At 44.6% G+C, this 24,105-nt stretch overlaps 3 protein-coding genes across 5 annotated transcripts in view; 2 read left to right on the forward strand and 1 right to left on the reverse strand.

Moving 5' to 3' along the window:
• LOC135516024 (SLIT-ROBO Rho GTPase-activating protein 1-like) overlaps window positions 1–2,880 on the forward strand; it is a 30,734-nt gene extending 27,854 nt beyond the window's left edge. The window contains 3 exon segments of the mRNA XM_064939986.1: window positions 279–600; window positions 720–1,093; window positions 1,095–2,880. Of these exon segments, the coding sequence (XP_064796058.1) occupies window positions 279–600; window positions 720–1,093; window positions 1,095–1,140 (742 nt within the window). The 3' untranslated portion in view covers window positions 1,141–2,880.
• A 3,843-nt stretch (window positions 2,881–6,723) lies between these two features.
• Window positions 6,724–12,802, reverse strand: LOC135516025 (KICSTOR subunit 2-like). Of its 3 annotated transcripts, none has more exons than XM_064939988.1 (4): window positions 12,738–12,790; window positions 12,252–12,504; window positions 8,849–9,137; window positions 6,724–8,188 (listed from the first exon to the last, which is right to left on the reverse strand). In XM_064939988.1, exons 2-4 carry the CDS (start codon window positions 12,490–12,492, stop codon window positions 7,369–7,371), a joined length of 1,350 nt encoding a protein of 449 aa, XP_064796060.1. In that variant the 5' UTR covers window positions 12,493–12,504; window positions 12,738–12,790; the 3' UTR covers window positions 6,724–7,368. The 3 variants fall into 3 exon arrangements, with proteins under 3 accessions (XP_064796060.1, XP_064796062.1, XP_064796059.1); XM_064939990.1 differs by having other exon boundaries at window positions 12,252–12,493; window positions 12,738–12,781; XM_064939987.1 differs by having other exon boundaries at window positions 12,252–12,802.
• Window positions 12,803–13,516: 714 nt separating this feature from the next.
• On the forward strand, window positions 13,517–20,480 carry LOC135516026 (protein mono-ADP-ribosyltransferase PARP12-like). The gene is made up of 8 exons (XM_064939991.1): window positions 13,517–13,901; window positions 14,272–14,407; window positions 15,528–15,792; window positions 15,919–16,014; window positions 17,601–17,727; window positions 18,951–19,119; window positions 19,490–19,610; window positions 19,829–20,480. Exons 1-8 carry the CDS (start codon window positions 13,573–13,575, stop codon window positions 19,927–19,929), a joined length of 1,344 nt encoding a protein of 447 aa, XP_064796063.1. The 5' UTR covers window positions 13,517–13,572; the 3' UTR covers window positions 19,930–20,480.
• The last annotated feature ends 3,625 nt before the right edge of the window (window positions 20,481–24,105 follow it).

Genomic DNA, 24,105 nt, shown 5'->3' on the forward strand with positions numbered 1-24,105 from the left:
CAGAGACCTACAACAGGTCAGTAGTTTGATCGCCAGAGACCTACAACAGGTCAGTAGTTAGATCGCCAGAGACCTACAACAGTTTAGTAGTTAGATCGCCAGAGACCTACAACAGTTTAGTAGTTAGATCGCCAGAGACCTACAACAGGTCAGTAGTTAATACACCACAGACCACCACACACCTATAAAATGCACAAAGCTAACAAACTAAGCTAGCGGTTTGTGGAGTGTATTGATTTAATCTTAGCTAACGTTCCATATTGTACGTCTCTCAACAGCAGCCACCGCAGGAAGCGGACTGACATTTTCCGGCGCCCCCTCGGTCGCTCTAAAGACCATGGTAACGGGAGTGTGTTGGATAGGAACTCGCCACCCGTCACTGGTCACTTCAGCCCGCGGGAGCTCCTTCTGGGGCGGGGCACTGGATTAACCCCGCCTCTCGACAGCCCTGAGCGTCGTCGCCGTTCCACTGCCGCGGTAACGGTTACAGTGAGCCGCCACGATTCACTGCGTCGGCCTGAAGACACGCCCATCCGGCGCTCCAGCAGCGGGCAGCACGGCTTCAGCTCCAGAACCCTGGACCCAGACACACTGGCACAGGTACACTCTCTCACACGCACATACTTTCACACACATACACAAGTACATACAGTAATTATACAAAAAACAAACATACTTCATCTTATATTTTCTCTTTCCTCGTTCCCTTTTCTCTGTAGGACATAGAGGAGAGTGTGAGTGTGGCTCTGGGGCAGCTGAGGCAGTTGGAGCGTGGGGGCTGCAGACCGGCTCCTGACGTGGTCCTGGACACTCTGGAGCAGGTTAAGAACAGCCCAATCACTGCCTGCTCCTCCGAGTCGCCCAGCCCCCACAGCACCCCCTCCACCCCAGGGACTCCTGGTACCCCTAGTCCCCTCAGCCCTCTGAGCCCCCTCATTCCCCTCCCTGGCCCCCCTCCCGTACCCATCCGATCCACCAACCCCTCCCCCGACACCCTGGGCTCCTTCAAGCCCGTAGTGGGGACTCCTCTCCGTATGGGAGCTCCGCTTCGCCCCCCAGCCTTGAGGCCGAAACCCCTGGTGCCGCCCAAGAGCAACACCCCCTCTGCCCCCGCTGCTGGACAAGTCCTGCACCATGTGATGAGCCAAACCGGGTCAAAATAAAGAGTGGGAGAACAGGGTACCTGCTTACTGTTTAGAAACCTGAAGAAGGGTAGAAAGTGGTAGGACAGATCTGAAACTAAAACGTTTTTTATGTAGTAATACAAAATAATATATGATCTATGATATGCCATGATATTTATGTGTGTCGTCAGGTTGGTGTGTACTCTCTTCTTGGTGTGTAGGAGTTAACGTTCTCCATGTATCAAAGCATTTATCAAAGGGTAGCTGTGTAAAATGGGACTGCTGAATGGGAGAAGTATAAGTATAAGCTAAAGAAAGCAGAAACCCTATCCTGTAAAAGAGATGTAGTCACAGATGTGTGGGAAGTGTAGTTCTCCTCCAGTGAAATGTAGTTTCAGTGATGTGAACGTTGACTATGTAATGACAAAAGGCTCCTCAGCTAATGAAGGTCTATCACTAAAAGGCTGCTGTGTTCTTAGTGTATTTCGATTGGCTGCTGCATCTACGAGCGATTTTCATTGGCGACGCGAAAGAAAAGGACAATGTGGAGTGAAGATGTGCCTGATGGGTAAAGGGAGGCTCACACAGAGTGGAAACATAAGGGCGGATGTCTGTGTGATCTTTTTTAAATGATTTTCTATTTCACTTGGTTCCGCTGCTAAGCTCACTAATGCCTCAACCGAAGCCTCTCGAGGCATTGGTGACAAAACTCACATTCTATTTAACCAATGTTCAGCTATTTAATGAATGTTCCAGTATTTAACGACTGTTCAGCTCTCTATTGAATGTTCAGTGGGCAATAATGTCACAGGGGCCGGCAACGGCGTTATCCCTCACTACTAGAAAACCGCCTTCTCGTGTTCAACCGATACACACACAGGCCTGGTACACACACACAGGCCAGGGGAAATAGTTTGGAGGTACAGTGGTGGAGGGGTTAGGAGTTTGTAGAGTACGTTTCCCTCGGCCTGTGTGTGTGTGTGACTTCTTTCCCATTACCCTGTTTGTCTGTGTGTGTTTCCTCTGCCTGCCCTCGTTCTGTTCCTTTGTAAGTGCGATGGTGGATAAAATGGATTATTCATGTCTGCCTTTAGTAACAGAACATGTGCAGGACAGGGGTGTGTGTGCTGGCAGTTGGTGTGTGTGGGAATATGGTGTATCTGGTTGTGTTAGACTGAAGTCACTAAATAACCGTAAGTTCACAGTAAGCAAACAGGCTGTGGGGCTTTTGAGTGTAAATGCCCAAAATACACTTGGAACAGCAGCACACTGAATGTGTCCTCTTTACTGGGTTGTGAACTGTTGCGTGTGCGTTTGAGCAGTACTGGGGATGTGTGTCTTTAAGAATGGGATATGGGCGTGCATCGGTTTGTGTGTGTCAATGTGAAAGTGCCTTTTTTTTTTACCCTCGTCTTTGTGGGGAGTTTAATCCACTCGCGCATGTCCCGAACAGAGAGCAGCAGCACTTAGAATGAAATAATCTAGGTGTTTAGTAGAAGACTGAATTATGAATCCAAGAGTTAATCTATTGTGACATTGCACTTTGATGTATTGGAAAAAATGGTGTACTTGGCATGTAGCATTATAACATGTGAACAGGTGCATTTTAAGGGACGTTGGTTTCTCTCTGAATGTGTCTGATAATTAAAGGAAATGGTTTAGTCTGTTGCTGTATCTGAAACTCCTGAGCTTCCTAAAGACAAGCTCTTATACCCAAGTGGATAGTATTGATGTTGTATTTATATTATAAATAAAAGGGAAGAAATTAACAAGTGCGTTTTGGTTCGTCGAGCCTTCATTATTGCCTTATCACCTGCGGCGTGTGAGTGGGGTCGGAAAAGGGGATGGGACGTGCTACAGTTGGCTGTCTGAACACTCACTAATATCCATATTTTTTTATTTTTTACCTTTATTTAACTAGGCAAGTCAGTTAAGAACAAATTTTAATTTTCAATGACGGCCTAGGAACAGTGGGTTAACTGCCTGTTCAGGGGCAGAACGACAGATTGGTACCTTGTCAGCTCGGGGGTTTGAACTTGCAACCTTCCGGTTACTAGTCCAACACTAACCACTAGGCTACCCTGCAGTCTTAAGTAGCTTCCGAAACATGTGAAAGCACCTCTTACACACACACACACTTCCGGCGCCGACAGAGATGGCCGCCTCGCTTCGCGTTCCTAGGAAACTATGCAGTTTTTTTTTTTACGTGTTATTTCTTACTTTGGTACCCCAGGTCATCTTAGGATTCATTACATACAGTCGAGAAGAACTACTGAATATAAGAGCAGCGTCAACTCACCATCAGTACAACCAAGAATATGACTTTCGCGAAGCGGATCCTGTGTTCTGCCTTTCACCCAGGACAACTGAATGGATCCCAGCCGGCGACCCAAAAAAACGACTTCGTAAAAGGGGGAAACGAAGCGGTCTTCTGGTCAGACCCCGGAGACGGGCACATCGTGCACCACTCAAGAGCATTCTTCTCGCCAATGTCCAGTCTCTTGACAACAAGGTTGATGAAATCCGAGCAAGGGTAGCATTCCAGAGGGACATCAGAGACTGTAACGTTCTATGCTTCACGGAAACATGGCTCACTGGAGAGACGCTATCGGAGTCGGTGCAGCCAGCTGGTTTCTCCACGCATCGCGCCGACAGAAACAAACATCTTTCTGGTAAGAAGAGAGGCGGGGGCGTATGCTTCATGGTTAACGAGACGTGGTGTGGCCACAACAACATACAGGGAACTCAAGTCCTTCTGTTCACCTGATTTAGAATTCCTCACAATCAAATGTCGACCGTATTATCCACCAAGGGAATTCTCTTCGATTACAATCACAGCCGTATATATTCCCCCCCAAGCAGACACATCGATGGCTCTGAACGAACTTTATTTGACTCTTTGCAAACTGGAATCCATATATCCTGAGGCTGCATTCATTGCAGCTGGGGATTTTAACAAGGCTAATATGAAAACAAGACTCCCTAAATTGTATCAGCATATCGATTGCGCAACCAGGGCTGGAAAAACCTTGGATCATTGCTATTCTAACTTCCGCGACGCATATAAGGCCCTGCCCCGCTCTCCTTTCGGAAAAGCTGACCACGACTACATTTTGTTGATCCCTGCCTACAGACAGAAACTAAAACAAGACGTTCCCGCGCTGAGGTCTGTTCAACGCTGGTCCGACCTATCTGATTCCACACTCCAAGACTGCTTCCATCACGTGGACTGGGATATGTTTCGTATTGCATCAAACAACATTGACGAATACGCTGATTCGGTGAGCGAGTTCATTAGAACGTGCGTTGAAGAGGTCGTTCCCATAGCAATGATTAAAACATTCCCAAACCAGAAACCGTGGATTGATGGCAGCATTCGCATGAAACTGAAAGCGTGAACCACTGCTTTTAATCAGGGCAAGATGACCGGAAACATGACCGAATACAAACAGTGTAGCTATTCCCTCCGCAAGGCAATCAAACAAGCTAAGCGTCAGTATAGAGACAAAGTAGAATCTCAATTCAACGGCTCAGACACGAGGTATGTGGCAGGGTCTACAGTCAATCACGGATTACAAAAAGAAAACCAGCCCTGTCACGGACCAGGATGTCTTGCTCCCAGGCAGACTAAATAACTTTTTTGCCCGCTTTGAGGACAATACAGTGCCACTGACACGGCCCGCAACCAAAACATGTGGACTCTCCTTCACTGCAGCCGACGTGAGGAAAACATTTAAACGTGTCAACCCTCGCAAGGCTGCAGGCCCAGACGGAATCCCCAGCCGTGCCCTCAGAGCATGCGCAGACCAGCTGGCTGGTGTGTTTACGGACATATTCAATCAATCCCTATCCCAGTCTGTTGTTCCCACATGCTTCAAGAGGGCCACCATTGTTCCTGTTCCCAAGAAAGCTAAGGTAACTGAGCTAAACGACTACCACCCCATAGCACTCACTTTCGTCATGAAGTGCTTTGAGAGACTAGTCAAGGACCATATCACCTCCACCCTACCTGACACCCTAGACCCACTCCAATTTGCTTACCGCCCAAATAGGTCCACAGACGATGCAATCTCAACCACACTGCACACTACCCTAACCCATCTGGACAAGAGGAATACCTATGTGAGAATGCTGTTCATCGACTACAGCTCGGCATTTAACACCATAGTGCCCTCCAAGCTCGTCATCAAGCTCGAGACCCTGGGTCTTGACCCTGCCCTGTGCAACTGGGTACTGGACTTCCTGACGGGCCGCCCCCAGGTGGTGAGGGTAGGCAACAACATCTCCATCCCGCTGATCCTCAACACTGGGGCCCCACAAGGGTGCGTTCTGAGCCCTCTCCTGTACTCCCTGTTCACCCACAACAGCGTGGCCATGCACGCCTCCAACTCAATCATCAAGTTTGCAGATGACACAACAGTGGTAGGCTTGATTACCAACAACGACGAGACGGCCTACAGGGAGGAGGTGAGGGCCCTCGGAGTGTGGTGTCAGGAAAATAACCTCACACTCAACGTCAACAAAACGAAGGAGATGATTGTGGACTTCAGGAAACAGCAGAGGGAACACCCCCCTATCCACATCGATGGAACAGTAGTGGAGAGGGTAGTAAGTTAAGTTCCTCGGCGTACACATCACAGACAAACTGAATTGGTCCACCCACACAGCATCGTGAAGAAGGCGCAGCAGCACATCTTCAACCTTAGGAGGCTGAGGAAATTCGGCTTGTCACCAAAAGCACTCAAACTTCTACAGATGCACAATCGAGAGCATCCTGTCGGGCTGTATCACCGCCTGGTACGGCAACTGCTCCGCCCACAACCGTAAGGCTCTCCAGAGGGTAGTGAGGTCTGCACAACGCATCACCGGGGGCAAACTACCTGCCCTCCAGGACACCTACACCACCCGATGTCACAGGAAGGCCATAAAGATCATCAAGGACAACAACCACCCGAGCCACTGCCTGTTCACCCCGCTATCATCCAGAAGGCGAGGTCAGTACAGGTGCATCAAAGCTGGGACCGAGAGACTGAAAAACAGCTTCTATCTTAAGGCCATCAGACTGTTAAACAGCCACCACTAACATTGAGTGGCTGCTGCCAACACACTGACTCAACTCCAACCACTTTATTGATGGGAAATGATGGGAAATGTAAAATATCACTAGCCACTTTAAACAATGCTACCTAATATAATGTTTACATACCCTACATGATTCATCTCATATGTATACGTATATACTGTTCTCTATATCATCTACTGCATCTTTGTAATACATGTATCTCTAGCCACTTTAACTATGCCACTTTGTTTACATACTCATCTCATATGTATATACTTTACTCAATACCATCTACTGTATCTTGCCTATGCCGCTCTGTACCATCACTCATTCATATCTTTATGTACATATTCTTTATCCCCTTACACTTGTGTCTATAAGGTAGTAGTTTTGGAATTGTTAGCTAGATTACTTGTTGGTTATTACTGCATTGTCGGAACTAGAAGCACAAGCATTTCGCTACACTCGCATTAACATCTGCTAACCATGTGTATGTGACAAATAACATTTGATTTGACACACACGTCATGCTGCTTTTTTTCTATAGTCTCAACTTTATTCGGGAATTAAACGGCAAAATAAGTACAACTACATACAGTGAAACCAAATTAAGCACTTTTGTTAAAACGGTAAACAAACAAATGTTAAAAGTATACATAAATTAAGCAAAAGACTTCAGTACATAGCATCATTATATCCCTGAGAGGGATAGGAAGTTGGCTATCCTGTGTTGGAATAGAAACAGCGCAAACGTTCACTGTGAGAAGGCCACACTGCGTCTAAGAGTCAGTGACGCACATCTTTGGTCTGGAACTGATTTGGCAAAACAAACTAAAGGATTCAAAGCACGATGCTCAACAGAACCAACAGTTGGACCACGGGTTCAAGCCATTCTCTGATTTAAAACAAAACAAGCTAATGCTGAGGTTCTAATTATATTTTAAATATCAAGTCATAGAGCAAAAGGTCCTGGCCACCCATTTTTAAGAAGCTAAAACCAAATCAGAATATTGCAACAATGTTACTCAATAAGCTTTCCTAATGATTAGACAACTTTGTCCATCCTGTCTGTCTACGGAACTGGAACAATGCCTCTTCTCTCTTATAACGATACACACACACACTCTGCCCCTTTATGGGGACAGTCAGTTTACGATGTATATGAAGTAGGGCATCTCTCTCTCAGCCTTTGGAGCCAGGTTTGAGGGTGCTGAATGGTTTGGAGTTCCTCAGCGAGCCAGAGATCTCCTGCAGGAAGGCGGCGATGTGCGAGTCCTTCTCGGACTTCCTGCCATCGAAGATGACCACCAGGGTGAAGTGTGATTCTGGTCGGGTCAAGTAGTAAGTGCTCTGGACTTTGTCATCGTAGAAGTGTACCACCTTGTCCAGCGTGTTGAGCTCCGCCTCGCGGTCGCCCATCATCATGATGACGTTGGGCCAGTGCGTGAGTGGCCGCTCGCCCCCGGGAAGGGACACCACGGCGGGGAACTGCTCCACACCCTTGGGCGCCTCGCGGTACGAGTGCGGGTGGTGGTAGCCGTGGCCCTGGAAGCTGTCCAAGCCGCGGTTGTCGAACACCAGCGACACGTTGTTGGCATCGTGTTTGCGGATAAACGAACAGATCTTGCCGTGGTAGTCGGGCGCCGTGCGTGCTGTCAGGGCCTTCATGTCTGCGGACACCGTCTGCCTGCTCAGCGCCTCATGGAAGTAGAAGCTGAATTTAGCCAGGAGCGCCCCCTGGAGGCGCTGCAGCCACACGTACAGGTGGGGTGGCTGCACGGCCTTCTGGGACTGGCCTCCGAACAGGTGCTTTCGTGTTTCCCTCTGGCGCTGGAAGAGCTGTCCCCAGGCAGTGAGCTTAGAGCTAGCCCCGTGCAGGCTGAGCAGGGCGGGCAGGAAGTGCCACTCTGACACCTGGGCCTGGCAGCGCAGGAGCTGTGTCACCACATCCACTTCTGTCTGGAAGCCCCCCTCCAAGCGGCCCAGGATGGGGTGGTGGAACCTGGGATGAGGGAGGAGATGGAGGGGTCATTGGAGAGAAAGCTATATCTAATTTAAGGGAGAAATGCTGCTGGTGGCAAGATGGTAGCCTTAACTGATCACACTCCACTACGAATCAATCGTGTTAACTATTCTGTAAGACCAATTATCCTAATGATAAATAGCCTCATTAGCACTAATGCTAATTAATATACTGTAAGAGATGGACTGTGGCCGTAGAACAGAATTGGATGTCTCTGGTGTTCTGTGCTGCTAAGGGTGTGTGCACTATGCACATTTGTGTGTGCGACTGGGTGTGGAGGATCTGGCCCTAATTAGCAGTTAATATCCTGTGTATTCTCAGTGCTGATTACGTTTCCTGGCAGTGTCGACTGCTGTGCGAGAAAGTCACCTTCAACCCTGACTGCACAACCACCCATGTGTGCCAGATTGTGACTCCACCGCACAGTGGGCAATTCTGTGTTGGGCTTGCTTTGGTTCCAGCTGAGCTCAATTTTACATCTGCTGATTTCAGCAGAAATCTCCCCACCCCTCCCTCCCCTGTCGTGCTCGCCCACCACCCGTCCCTCCCTCCCCATACTCTCGCAATTTCTCAGCCACTCACACACTATCACAGCCTGCACACACAGCAGAGCTTACACACATGGCACGTCCCACCCACCTGGAGCTGTACTTCTGCAGCACTGCCTCGAGGGTGGTGACCAGCTCCTCTGAGTTGATGTTCTTCTGGCTGCCCAGTGCGTGCATCTTCTCGTACAGGTCAGCCATCTCCATGCGGGCCTGGGTGAAGTGGCACAGCTGCTCCGACAGGTGAGACAGCAGGTCCTCCAGGTAGGGTACGGAGCCTGGCTGGGCGTGGCGCCCCATGGTCACCACCTTCCTCAGCGCGTTGAACAGGGAGGTGTAGATGGTGCGGATGGAGTCCTTGCGGCTGAAGAACGACTGGCCGCCTGCAAGAGTGGGATATGATCCTGATTAACATATTGGAGCAACTTAGAGAAAACAGTCCATGTTGGAAATTGTTGTTTGGGGAGCTATAACCTAACGTAGCTGATGTTTTAAAGTCCCTACAACCAAATTTTCAGGGGAAATGGAAACTGGGTTAAATACGGTAAACATCCACTTCCAGCCGACCCCGTCAGTGTGGGGTAGAAGTGATGTGCTGTCTTCTGTGGGTTTTATCGGCGGTTGGCATCTAACATTATGGTGCATTACTTCCACCCTCGTACTAGATCTCATTCTCCCTCTTTCCCTCTGATTCTGCCCACAGTGGCAATACATGCTCAACTGTTTCCTGGCAATAATCACACTTTCCTATCACATTTAAAGTCTTATTCAACCGGAGGTGTCCCATCCTTAATCTTGTAAAAAAAAATAGCATCCTCTCTTCTGTTCCTTCCTGCCATCCTCCACTCCCAGACTTTCATTTGTACTTCAAATAAACACCTGCCCTCAGTATCTCTATTCCACTGTTCCTGCCATCTCTGCACCATCACTGTCCATATCAGGCTTTTTTCCTCTGCCTTGCTCATTGAAACTACAACATCCCCACTACTAAGTGTTTGTTTAGCCAGTACATCAACTGCCTCGTTCCCCTCCATCCACACATGGGCTGGGACCCAAGTAAATCGTATCCTGCCATGGGTTTGTAGTACCTCAAAGCAGGTATTGCGTGCTACGTAAGCTAAAGGACCGAAAACTCATCAACACTGAATGAATCGAAGCAAATAACTATTCTGGCTGGCTTGACTTCTTCTACCCACATCCAGACCAACAGTATGCCCATCAGCTCTGCCGTATATACAGCCAGATGATCTGTAATACGTTTCCTGGCTGCCACCCCACATTCCTGCACCACAAATGCTGACCCAGTGCATCCTGTCCTTGAATCAGTTTTGAACCATCTGTGTAAATGGCCACAAAATCATAATACACAGTATCCAGATGTCTATTAAACAAATCCGATGGATCAACACCCTATCTTTCTGTTGTCTCTCCAACACTTCTCAATCAACTAGGCAGCCATGGTGGAGTTACCGGAAGCTACCATTCGACTAAACTCCAATGCATTTCAATTAACAGGTGTACCTTGTTAATTTGTGGAATTTCTTTCCTTAATGCATTTGAGCCAATCAGTTGTGCTGTGTGACAAGATATGGGCGGTAGACAGAAGATAGCCCTATTTGGTAAAAGATCAAGTCCATATAATGGCAAGAACAGCTCAAATAAGCAAAGAGAAATGACAGTCCATCATTCCTTTAAAACAAAGGTCAGTCAATTCCGAAAATTTCAAGAACTTTTAAAGTTTATTCATGTGCAGTTACAAAAACCTTCAAGCACTATAATGAAACTAGCTCTCATGAGGACCGCCACAGGAAAGGAAGACCCAGAGTTACCTCTGCTGCAGAGGATAAGCTCAGAGTTTCCAGCCTCAAAGTGCAGCCCAAATAAATGCCTCACAAAATTCAAATAACACATCTCAACATCAACTATTCAGAGGAGACTATGTGTATTAGGCCATCATGGTCAAATTGTTGCAAAGAAACCAATACTAAAGGACACCAATGAGGAGAGACTTGCTTGGGCCAAGAAACACGAACAATGGACATTAGACTGGTGGAAATCTGTCCTTTGGTCTGATTAGTCCAAATTCAAGATTTATGGTTCCACTCGCCATGTCTTTGTTAGATGTAGACTAGTTCAACGGATGATCTCCCCATGTGTGGTTCCCACCGTGAAGCATGGAGGAGGTGTGATGGTACTTTGCTGGTGACACTGTCAGTGATTTATTTAGCGATCTTCCATCCCATCTGGTCTGGGCTTAGTGGGACCTTCATTTGTTTTTCAACAGGACAATGACCCAACACACCTCCAGTCTGTGTAAGGGCTATTTGACCAAGAAGGAGAGTGATGGAGTGCTGCATCAGATGCCATGGCCTCTACAATCACCCGACCGAAACCCAATTAAGAAGGTTTGGGATAAGTTGGACCGCAGTGCTCAGCATATGTGGGAACTCCTTCAAGACTGTTGGAAAATAATTTCAGGTGAAGCTAGTTGAGAGAATGCCAAGAGTGTGCAAAGCTGTCATTATGGCAAAGGAAAGGTTCTTTGAAGACTAAAACATATTTTGATTTGTTTAACTTTGTTACTACATGATTCCATGTGTTATTTAATAGTTGTGATGTCTTCACTATTTTTCTACAACGTAGAAAATAGTACAAATAAAGAAAAAACATTGAATGAGTTTGTCTGGTACTGTACATGGTCCTCAATGAGGAATGCCCAGTCCCCCACTCCTTCCCCATCAGATAGCGCATCACATTTAGCACCTTCTTACATCTTACACCCTCCCATCACTCAATCAATGGCTTCTGCCCAGGTCAGGCTAGTGTCAAAGTACACCACAAGGAACTGGAAGGACCCCACCCTCTCCAGGTTTCTTCCATATAACCTCAAGCATATATCATCTCCCACCTGGTAAAGAACACAGAGTTCTCTACAGAGAACCTGAATCCCCACATTAATGCCCACCGCCCTACCTCATCAATTGCTTCCTGTACCTTCCTGACTATGTATGTCACATTTCTTCCCCTCTTCCATAAGGCCCCATAATCTGCAAATAATGACCTCCCCATATCCATCCATAACTGCAAGTAAACATCATTGATTATGATTGAGAACAACAGAGGTCGAATCACGCTCCCCTGTGGTGTACCGTTATCCACCATTTAGCTGCCTGAGACTTCCTTACCCGGATAGACCTTCCAAATAGGAAATCCTTTATCCAGTTGTACATTCTTCCTCCTAACCCCATAATATCAACGTTATGTGCTGCTGAATACATAAATCGTAAAAATCTGGGCTTGTATCGCCACCTGCTGTTAGAAACCTACACTTCAACTTTTTATTATGGAACGTGACTTTCTCGTCTGGATAATAACATCATGGTGATACTAGTCCCACTTGTGATAGGTCACATTAATTGCACTGAGGGGTGTCATTTTGCCACACCAATGAGTTTTGTAGTGCAACAACAAATGCATTTTCTGTCGGTGCTTCTTACCCAGTTTTTGTCCCAGGAACGTCATGTTGTGATAGGCCTTCTCCGCTGCGGCAAGGTGTGCGAAGGCGGCGAGGAGAGCGGCCCAGATGGCCCCTGCGCTCTTGCTGCTGTCCTTCTCTTTCTCCACATAATCCTTCGCCCGGTCGAACGAGAACATTCCGAGCTGCGTGAAGAAACTCTCCAGAATCGCCCGCTCACGAGGCACCGGCCGCAGTTCCTCCTCACGCGGACCCTCCATCATGCTTTAGGATAGCTAACGTTAATACAGCAAGATAACTTGTGAATAGAACATGTATTGCCGTACTAAACTGGTCGCATACTTGCTCGATACTACTGCTATCATGCTAGCTAAAGATCTAGGTAAAACAATTTAGCAACACCTCTCTCGGCTCAAACTGAATTTGTCAGAATGTATTGTTAATCTAGCACTGGCATAGAACAAACGAAATGCATAAAACATTATGCGGTAAATAAAATATTGTATACCAATTTAACTTGCAATTCCGTCGCCGCCATCTTTGTTTCAATTCACAACACTACGGCAAAGCAGAAGTGTCTGGCGGAATCGTTGCAATCTGAACGTCTAGCGCCTTCTTCTGACTTGGAGGGGTTAAAAAAAAAACAGTTACAGAAATACACTTGAATGGAAATGTGAATTTTTTTTGTTTAATTCCATAATTTTCGTCTGCTAAATGACTTAAATGTAAATGTAAATGTGTTAATATTTAAGTACTTACCTAGTTGTAGGGAGAGTCATGCCACCCCTATGCCATGGGAACGAAAAACCATCTTGATTTACCTTACAAGACCTGCAAACAAACACTCAATGTGATTTAATTTGTCTGTTAAAGAATCCTTGAACACTCTTCAGATTTTCTGGGGTGAGTGTTAGCAGCATTTGACGTCAAACATAAACGACTGTTTCCAATACTCTGCTAAAACCTGACACCGTACATTTTTGCCACACAGCAAGAAGAAGAAGGTTAGGTAAGGGTTATTGTTAAGGTTAACAAGGGTACTGGATAGCACTAAACACTTTTCATCTCACACTGTTAATCATCACAGATGGATGAAATAATCCGTGACCACAGACCCAAAGAGAGAGGGGGAAATTATACCACTACTACCAATAATTGTTATCAACAGTATAATATTGGGGGCAAATCTAATTAATGTGTGGCTTATTTTCCACTTTTATTTCTGTGATGCTCTGAATTGAACGCGATTGCCCCTGCGTTGAGAAAGTAGAACTACTAGCACTGCCAATCTGTTACTGGTTTTCTACTTCCGCCTTCTCATCCGCAAGTGAGAGGCACCAAAAATGTCCAGTTACTCCAGAGTAATTAATCATGCCACCAGTATATTATGCAGCAACAAAGGTTCCCTGGCCTTCCAGCAATTGCACAGGAAAGTATTCCAGCGTGTTGAAATAACTGAGGACGACCTTTGGTACATTGTAAAGAAGTGTTCTCGGTTTGTTGTGGTGCGGAACCGAGAGAGAACGGACGAATGGGGAACTGACTGTGTGATTGTCGCCAAAACGTCGCTGCGACTATGCAAAAATTACACAAAACAAGACTGCAGAGATTGCCAGGAGCTTCACCTTTGCAAATATTTTGTTTATGGAAACTGTAGATTTGGGAAAGGCAGGTAAGAGAAACCTCGACCGTGGTGTGTAATATTTACAAGGTTGAGGAGGGGAGTGGCTAGCTAGCAGCAGCATAGATGAGATGGCTATCACGCCCCTTTTATTCTGTATTGCTCAATTTGGACGAATAACACCTGCATCCTCTAGTCTAGTACACTAATGTGTGTAAGGTAGTGGTCGCACATTTATTATTATTATCATCAGAATGACCTATGTTTCCTTAAAGTCCTTGATTTGGAACAAGGCATATAATGATAATGAGTTTTCAGTAGCCTACACAAAAGCAAACTGATGCATGATGTCTTTATGGTACGTTCCTGTCTGTTTACATACTCTACTCCGGTCTGTCTGTGTGTGCTGTTCTCTCTGTAGGAAGCAGTGCAAGTTCTCACATGACGTGCGTTCAGAGCATAACTACACGCTCCTGAGGGAGTGCACTCTGCATGAGCTGCACGAGGATGACTTGTTCCTGTTACTGCTGCAGAATGATCCCACCCTGCTGCCGGAGGTAAAACACATACGCACAGAAATAAACACACAGAGAATATACAGCACAGGCCGCTCCACTACTGACTAGAGCCCCACTACACACCTGGATGGAGCCTTACCAAGGCCTGGCGGTCTCCATTGCGAAATGAGCCCAGCTCAAATCCCTAGCATCTTTCCCTAAGCCCCTGTAGACTTTCATATACCCTTTCTCCCTTAGATGAATACAGTCTCATGCTCATTTTGTATTTGAATTTGTCTCTCTTGATCCATGAAGTCTTGCTCCCTTAAGTAAAATGTGGGACGTTTCTGCATTACAGGTTTCTGCCCTCAGGGAGTGTAGCAGTGTTCTGGGTGCTCTTTGTCTACCAGCTCATGGGTAGAAGGCGTAGACCTCCTCAATCTTTCTCTTTTTCTCTCACTCTTTTATCTCTTACTCATTCTATCTCCCCAAAGAGGGAAGGACAGGAGTAGCTTACATCCTGGCATTTCAAGGAAGGGAATTCTGGATTAGTTTATAGGCAGGTTCAGTGAGAAGTGAATCCTGCACACTGATTGGACAATACCTCTCCGAACCAGATGCACCTGGAATCTGATTGGACAACTATATGGAGGCCTCAGAGCCACAAACAAGTTTCTCAACAAAAAAAGGAAAAACCGTGTGTTCAGTTGTCCGAGAGTAATGTTGGCTCATCCAGTCTAAACAATATCACAGTAAATTCATGAAAATGTTTAAAAGACGAAACTAAAAACAAAAAACACTACAAATACCACCACGTCCAGCTTAAAGTCCAATGTCGGAGAAGAGTGATCTGAGATGAAGACACCTTGGATCTCTGGGACTTCCTGTGTGCAAAAAAAAAAAAGAACAAAAAAAAGCAAAAAGATTTTTATATATTTTTTTTTAAGAATAAAAAAAAAAAGAAATATAAAAACTTACACTGTTGATGTGGGTTTGTCCCCAGGAAGTATTCGTTACCCAAAGAGGTAAAGTAGATCTTCTTCGTGTGCGAGGTTAGATAATTTTGACGATGGCCATGTATTCTAAAGGCAACTGCTTGGCCACTCTCTGGTTGGCTATGTGTGACTGCATTGCCACAATGATTGTCTCTGACATTGTTGCTGTGTGTTCCTGACATCAGGTGTGCTCTCACTACAACAAGGGCTCCGGGCCCCATGGTGCATGTACCTTCAGGGATGGCTGCACCAAGATGCACATGTGCATGCACTTTGTGCAGGACGACTGCATGTTCGGGTCTAAGTGCAAGAGGCAGCACGTCATCGACCAGCATGGCCTTCGCATGCTGCAGGAGAGGGGCCTCAGCGGTGACATCATCAAAGACCTGCCTTTCGTTTACCAGAACCTCCACCGCCTCAACACACCCGCTACACCCTACAATGCTAAAGGTACGGAATCCCTCACCTGGAGTGTGTGTGTTCTTTTGGCTTGATCTGCAGTATTTATGCAACTGAGCTGTTCTCTTGGCTTGGTCTGCAGTATGTGTATAATCCCTCTGTATATGTGTGTATCAGAGCATGTAGGTGAGCTGGTCTCCAGGCCTGTGATCAAGAAAGAGGACAGGAAGGAGATATGTCTGCATTTCATACGCAGGAACTGTAGATTCCAGGGTGAGCTCTCTTCTACTTGTTTTTATGTATTTTTGCCTGTTCAAATCAAATTTTATTTGTCACGTGCAGAATACAACAGCCTTACCCTGAAATGCTTACAAGCCGTTAACCAACAATGCAGTTCATGAAATGCAGTTAAAAAAACATTTACTAAATAAACTAAAGTCAAAAACGAAATTAAAAGCAACACAAAATTACATAATAATAAGGAGGCTATATACAGAGGGTACCGGTACCGGGTCAATGTGCATGGGTACAGGTTAGTCGAGGTAAGTTGTACATGTACCAGTTAAAAGTTTGGACACCTGCTCATTCCAGGGTTTTTCTTTTCTTTTTAACTATTTTCTACATTGTAGGACTAGTAACCGAAAGGTTGCAAGTTCAAATCCCCGAGCTGACAAGGTACAAATCTGTCGTTCTGCCCCTGAACAGGCAGTTAACCCACTGTTCCTAGGCCATCATTGAAAATAAGAATGTGTTCTTAACTGACTTGCCTAGTTAAATTAAAATAATCAAAGAGAAACCTTAAACAGTTAAATAGGTCATTTAAAGATCTCATGGCACTTATTGTAAGAGTAGGGGTGTTAACCCCGGTGTCCTGGCTAAATTCCCAATCTGGCCCTCAAACCATCATGGTCACCTAATAATTCCCAGTTTACAATTGGCTCATTCATCCCCTTCCTCTCCCCTGTAACTATCCCCCAGGTCGTTGCTGTAAACTTACCTGGTAAAATAACGGATAATTAAAAAAGGAACACCCGGAGTTACTTCTGCTGCAGAGGATAAGTTCATTAGAGTTAACTGCACCTCACATTGCAGCCCAAATAAATGCTTCACAGAGTTCAAGTAACAGACACATCTCAACATCAACTGTTCAGAGGAGACTGCGTGAATCAGTCCTTCATGGTTGAATTGCTGCAAAAAAACACTACTAAAGGACACAAATGAGAAGAAGAGACTTGCTTGGGCCAATAAACACGAGCAATGGACATTAGACCAGTGGAAAGCTGTCCTTTGGTCTGATGAGTCCAAATTTGAGATTTTTTGTTCCAATGTCTTAGTGACACGTAGAGTAGGTGAACGGATCATCACCGCATGTGTGGTTCCCACCGTGAAGCATGGAGTAGGAGGTGTGATGGTGTGGGGGTGCTTTGCTGGTGACATTTCAAAACTGCTGGAAAAGCATTCCTCGTGAAGCTGGTTGAGAGAATGCAAAGTGTGCAAAGCTGTCAAGAGAAAGGGTGGCAACTTTGAAGAATCTAAAATATATTTTGATTTGTTTAACACTTTGTTTGGTTTTTACATGATTCCATATGTGTTATTTCATAGTTTTGATGTCTTCACTATTATTCTAATAAACACAGAGTAGCAGCAGTGTAAAAACAAAGGGTGGGGGGAGGTCAATGTAAATAGTCCAGGTGGCCATTTGATTAATTGTTCAGCAGTCTTATAGCTTGGGTGTGGAAGCTGTTAAGGAGCCTTTTGGACTCAGACTTGATGCTCCGCTGTTGGTAGATGTCTATGCTTTTGGTATGTTTGGTTGTGGTTCTCGCATGCTTGTTTGTGTAATGCATTTTTGTGCCCAGACCAGTGTATCCGTGTGCATTTTAACCTGCCTTATAAGTGGGAGGTGTTTGATGGGAACGACTGGATACACCTGCATCACACTGAGGACATCGAGAGAGCCTTCTGTGATCCCCGGAACACACACAGGTCAGGGTTCACCACTGCCCACTAAAGTGAATGTGGAATCTTGTGCACCTTTTCAAACCAATATGTTTTCCCGCCAACTTTATCATCCTGCTAACTTTTATTTATGCGAACCGACCTAGTCATGATTGAGGTAAAGTTCTGCCTATGGCTTAGTATGAAATGTAGCCGTAATGCTGAGGCGGCATTGGCGCGCACTATGCTCTTAAAGGAAAATCCCAATCAAAATACTGTCTGTATTTTTTTCTATTATGAAAGTTATGTAACTTGAAAACTTGATTGCTGACAGTCCCAAAATGTTTTGCATATGTCAACAATGGACCAATGATGGTTGCTAGGCAGCGCCCTTTCTACTTTCCTCCTGGCAGTTCTAAACTTTGCGAGGCATGTCACTTCACCCATCTCTTCACATAACCCACTACATTAACTGTTTTCTTAACCACGACTGGATGGATCTATATATCATTTCTTTGGGAATAAATATCACTGAATTGAAAGACATTAAATTGTTGTTTACTGAAACTCCAAAAGTCATCAAATTGTTATACTACATTTGAAGCATAGCCTACCCGTTATAATATTCATATGTGTAAACATACTGAATTATAATTGGATGCATTTTACCAACCGTATCATACTGTGCTATGATTGGTTAAGACCACCCAGGTGGTTAGGTCATGGCAGTTGATCATGGTTGGAGATAAGTGAACATGCAAGTGTGTAGCTAGCTAATAAAGAGCTACGTTAAGAAATATCTCGTAGTACTGCATTTTATTATTTTGTACAAAGCGTGCAAAACAAGACACCCGTGTGTAGTCAACTATTTCAGCACCGTTTTGCGCGGCTTTGAGACAAGCGTGGTGACTCTTGATAAATCAATCAACGTCAGATTTTATTTTCACTGAATCTTGTCCTACCTGACCAAAATATTGTGACTTGTCTTAATCAGTGTGATTTTCTGTAGGCTATATTTGGTTAATGTCCATAAAATAAAAAAATCGTCCTCCCTCATCTTAAACGGCATCGACCGCCACTGACCGCCCACATGTACTCTCTCTTAAACTTGCCGGCATGTGCACAGGATAAGCAAGAATGTGGTAAAAATTTGACTGTTTTAATTGGGTTCGAAAAAACATTTGCAGATTATTATTTTTGAACAGGCAACATAACATAAAGTCTGACCGTAAAATGAAAATAATCCATGAACATCTCTCTCTCTCTCTCAGTCCAGGATCTCGGCCAGTAGACTTCCTAACGATGACACAGGAGTCGGACCCCGTGCGGCGCCTCTCCACGGTTTCCTCGGTAACAAAGCCGGCTCACTACATTCTGACCACTGAGTGGCTGTGGTACTACAAGGGCGACCATGAGAACTGGATTGAGTTTGGAAGACCTGTGAGTCTGGAGGGAAAATGGGAGGCATTGAGTTTTGCGGTTGTTGTTTTGTTGTTGAAATATTGTTGTGAGGATTCTGTGATGTTAAGTAGTGGTGTTGTTCTGGTTGAGTTACGGTTTAAGAGAATTCGGTATTGATAAGAGCTTGGATTCAATGCCAGGCGCTCTATAGAGCAGCGCATTACTCTTGAGTTTTAATTTAGCATGAACCCACATGCGCAGCGTTTACCGTTAATTCTATCTCCTGCGAACATCGGGAAATTACCATTAAAAGTTGTGTTGTCGGCTGTCCAGTGTGCTACTCTATAAAATACCTTGGATTGAATCTCGGCCTAAGTATGTGGTGGTATTGCGGTTGTCTTGCGGTCAGGACGATAAACAACGTATGACCTCCCTCTCGTCCCGGGAGCTGGAGGAAGCGTACCTGGCAGACGGATCTGCTGAGGTCACCATTATGAAAGGTCACCGCAACTACTACCTCAGTTTTCAAGGTAAAGCCCTTAGTACATCCCCAACATACACCTGCACTAAAATAGCTGAAATAAACCCAATCAATATGTTTATATCAAAACATACAGTCACCAGGACGAGGTGTCATTCATCTTTGAACTCCTCCTCTTTTTTTCTACCCTTCCTTTCTCTTCCCTACCCTCATTGCTTCTGCCCCTCTCCTCATCAACTTGTCCTCCACTTTCACACCTTCCTGCAGACATGTACCAGCGGAACCCCAAACACAACACCAAGAGGAGGGTGCGTCGCCGACCACGCTTCATCTCCATCATGGAAGTGGAGAACAAGACTGGACCGTAGAGAGAGAGAAGGGAGAGAGAAAATAAAGAGGAGGAATAAATGGGCAGATCTGTTCCTCTCTGAATGAATGGAGTACCTTTACTCTGGATCTGGTGAGTGGGGATAAATTGGACTGGCTGACAGTCAACCTAATACAACACGGTATGTAAGTCACTCAATACCACAGGGATGACTACCTGGTACAGCCATGAAGAGCCAGCAACAGGAAATCACAGTGTGTTGCTAATTTCAAATAATGTTACTGATGTAATATGCATTTCCTTAGCAATTACTTTCTTTTTTTTGCTCATTGGAAAACCCGGTGCTCTCAGATGGTGTCTGTTTTTACGTTTCCTGTAATCAAGTATCAATACCTAAATACAACTCGTATTTTATGTACAAACTCTCTGACTGTAGACAAATGAGGAAGTATTTAAATGTTTCTGTATATTTTAACATTTTGAATATCACGTTTTGAGTTCATCGCAGTCTAGTATATAACTCTATTTCCTAGCATGCATCTCTATATTTATGTAAAGATGAAGATGTGATAATAAAACTATAGACTGGTCTGACATGTTTATTTGTGGAATAATTTTTCTACATGTCTATTTTCTGTTACTCAAGACCATACTCAGACTCATTTTCATGTCTCCCCATATTTAACATTATTATTTACACACAAGCCTTATTCTGAACATCATTTGGCCCTAATATTCTAAATGAAAACCATATCGATCCGCGTTTCTTAAAGTATGGGTCGCGGACCTGTTAATGGTGGGTCGCGACGTAAATGTATAATTATGTCATTAATTGAAATAATTTGGCCAAGTGCAACTGCGCTCTCTTATCAGCAGTCTGCTCAGTTTGGGGAGAGGTTGTAGAGGGAGATGCCCATGTGCTTCGCGGTTTGCCGGATCTTTTTTCAGCAGTTTTCTTGAAGATTACTCCGCGACCCACACCCTGCAGCGCTGTAGTTCAAACCACTGACTTGTTATTGACACTCGCCATCACTCACCGCTGTCATGAAATGGATTCCAACTAGCCACCAGTTCTAACTGAGCTCAATTGTCATGAAACGCAAATACAGTGATGACTTTTTGTCTCTTTCAAGCTGTTAGAGTTGCGTCAATTCGAATCTGGTATCAGGATAAATATGACAATGAGTCACCGATTGTATACTATGTATTTTAGTATTCACATAATTTGGTAACTTACATCAAACAGGTGTCTCACAAAACTACATTTGGATAACTCCAATGTGCAGAACTAGTTTTTCACAACAGGTGTCTGCTTACCTTTTTTAGTTGACCGGTCAGGATTTGTGAGACACACCGTCCGACGACAGTACTGACCAATCAGCCGGACAATTTCCAGCGTCGTCCTTCTACCAGATCACGTCGGTGGTCACCATGTTAGAGTTGCGAAAATTTGAATCTGGTATCAGGATAAATATGACAATGAGTCACCGATTGTATACTATGTATTTTTTTATTAGCTAAGCATTTTTCGTATATACGGGCTCTCTGTCCCACCTCGCACAGCAAAACAGAGAACTGACAAGATGTATGTAAACAGTATTCTTTATATGTGATAGACAGTTCCAACCCGTCTATTGGTCTATCACAGTAGAGACTGGGCGTGGTTTAAACTTGCTCAGGCTATTGCAGGCGCTCAGGCGGGTCCCCGCCTCTTGGCGCTTCTGTTGATAGATGTAACTGTTGCTGCGAAGAACATCCATGCGCTCATACTGTTATCTCGCACCTGGCTCCTGTTATCTAACAAAAGACCGCTTGTTCTCGCAACACCCCGCTCTGAATGTGCCCCCCTCCCAACTCATTGAACAGTTCCTGTCTTCATGCTACTTTTCCATCATGAGAAAGGCCCATGGCCTTGAAACGTTTAACAATGTTTCAAGTCAGCTATGTTGCATAACACATACATACATCCACACAAGCCAACAGCAGATTATATTCAATCATATATATGGTAATGGCTATAGTGTAAAACACAGAAACCTCATAATACTAACTTTGAGAAATAAAGAGGAGCAATGTGTTTTGTGTGGGGAAGTGCTTAGTAATGAGGCTCTCGAAACGAACAAATTATTAAAACGACACGTCCTGACCAAACATCCAGGCACACCATGACAGTAAACCCAAGGAGTTATTTCAGAACAGGGCAGAATGTTTCAGGAAACCGTGCTTCGAAAGTGGAAAAGTCAACTAGAAAGGCATTGTCATTTTATAACTGGTGGTGAAAAGCAGAAATAAGGGAGTAGCAGTAGATAGCAGTAGATGTGAGTTTCTCTTTCAAAAAATCCTGTCCCTTGTAACGTTACACAGCTAATAGCTAACGTTAGCCAAAGCAAACTAACTAGCTACTGAAAGTACAACCCTAAGAAACAGTACAGATGAAGATGAAAAATTATCAGGCCTACTGTACAATCTACTGTATTGTTGAAAACAAGTCTAGGTTGTAACTGTTGCTGTTACAAGTAATCATTTTTATTCTGAACTTAAATAAATTGATTGAGGCAAGATGCTTTTTGAGACAAACTATCTGAGTTGCTCATCTGCAGCACGAAGCGGTCTCCTGCCTGACTGAGTAAGCAGTAGATGTTCTGATCCAGTTTTGCACCACATACCTATGCAAGTCAGGGTTCTCAAGTACAGAAACAGTGTCAATGCTGAGCATGACCTCAGTGTTGCGCTGTCAAAAACTGAGCCCAGAATAGACATGCTTGTTGAAAACTTCAGCCAGCCACACACCTCTCATTACCACTGTGTGTGTTTTCTGGTCTAAATCTGTGTTAGGTGATAAATCAGTTTATTCCCGTTCAGAATAAAAACATTTTTTTAAAGTATTTTAAGAGCTACAGTTCCAACCTAGACTTTATATCAACAATAATTTATACAGTAAGATGTACAGCAGGACATACTTTTTTAAATATGTACTGTTACTTAGGATTGCACGATCAAAAAGCCTGTGTGTGTGTTCTGTTATACATCTGTGTGATGTGATCAATCTGTTTATTCCAGTTCAGAATGAAATCATTTATTGTATTTTAACAGCAACAGTTCCAACCTAGACAGGTATGTAAGAGTGTTTTTAATGGAGAAAAATAAACAAAATATATTTATGGGTATTTCATTGTTATTTGTTTTTGTCTATATTGTATTTTTTTGCCATAATGGCAATTAAATGTTCCGATATTTACGTATAGTTGCATATTTTCCTAAGCTTGGGTCCCAGGAAAACATAGAATTTCTCATTTGTGTCTCAGGCTGAAAAAGTTGAAGAACCCCTGATATAAATCCATGATTCACAAGGGCCTATGCCTTGCATCAATAAGGACAAGTTAACCGGTATTTTGAGTGGCATTCTCCCAGCCAATGACCAGGTATGTTGGCATACGCATTTGAGGAACGCCAGGGGTGTTGCAGCGAAGACTGCTGCAAAATCATCCAAGCGATGCGCGTCTCCGAAGAATAAACCCAATTATGGCGTGCTCATGATTTGTGTGTAGAATCGAATGTCATGTTTGAGTATTATGGACTGTGAATTTCAGGAACAAAGACAAATTCCTATTTGATGCGGACAGTATGATACTCAGACGTGTCTAGAATCTCAGGTTCTCCAGTGATGGGCGCTCGAGTGTGTGACGTTTCACCGGGAGATGATCACAATGTATGAACACGGCGCGGCTTACGTTCAAGTCGTCGGCCGCGAACAGATTCAATAATTACTGGCGACATTGGGAGTTATTTTAACGGAAAAAAATGTTTTTTAGGTTCTGCATTTTGCAACATAGTAAATTTGTTCGTTCTCTCTCCTTGCCGATGAGCGCGCGGCCGCATGGGCCTGGGAGATGCGTGACGCGCCTGTACCGCGTCTCTTGGATGGCAGGTAGGCTCCATCACATCTCTGTGAAAAAAAATAGGCAATGGAAAGAAAGAAATGCGGCGACTGCTATAGGCTGTTTGTGTGTTTTCCTGTGTGTGCTTTTTCCTTTTCTTTCAGTTACACGTAGGTTAGTTTAATATTGTCGGCCGATTGACAGAATTTCAGTCTTAAAAAGGCTTCAGAATTTGAGCTGATAACAGCTCGCGCTTGCCGCCCTTTTTATCACTAAAATGTATAAATTTGTCTATTTCTGCGAAAGTGTAGGCATACTGTGGGGAAATGTGAAAATAA

Source organism: Oncorhynchus masou, chromosome 27 (assembly GCF_036934945.1).
Source record: "Oncorhynchus masou masou isolate Uvic2021 chromosome 27, UVic_Omas_1.1, whole genome shotgun sequence".
Classification (NCBI taxonomy): domain Eukaryota; kingdom Metazoa; phylum Chordata; class Actinopteri; order Salmoniformes; family Salmonidae; genus Oncorhynchus; species Oncorhynchus masou.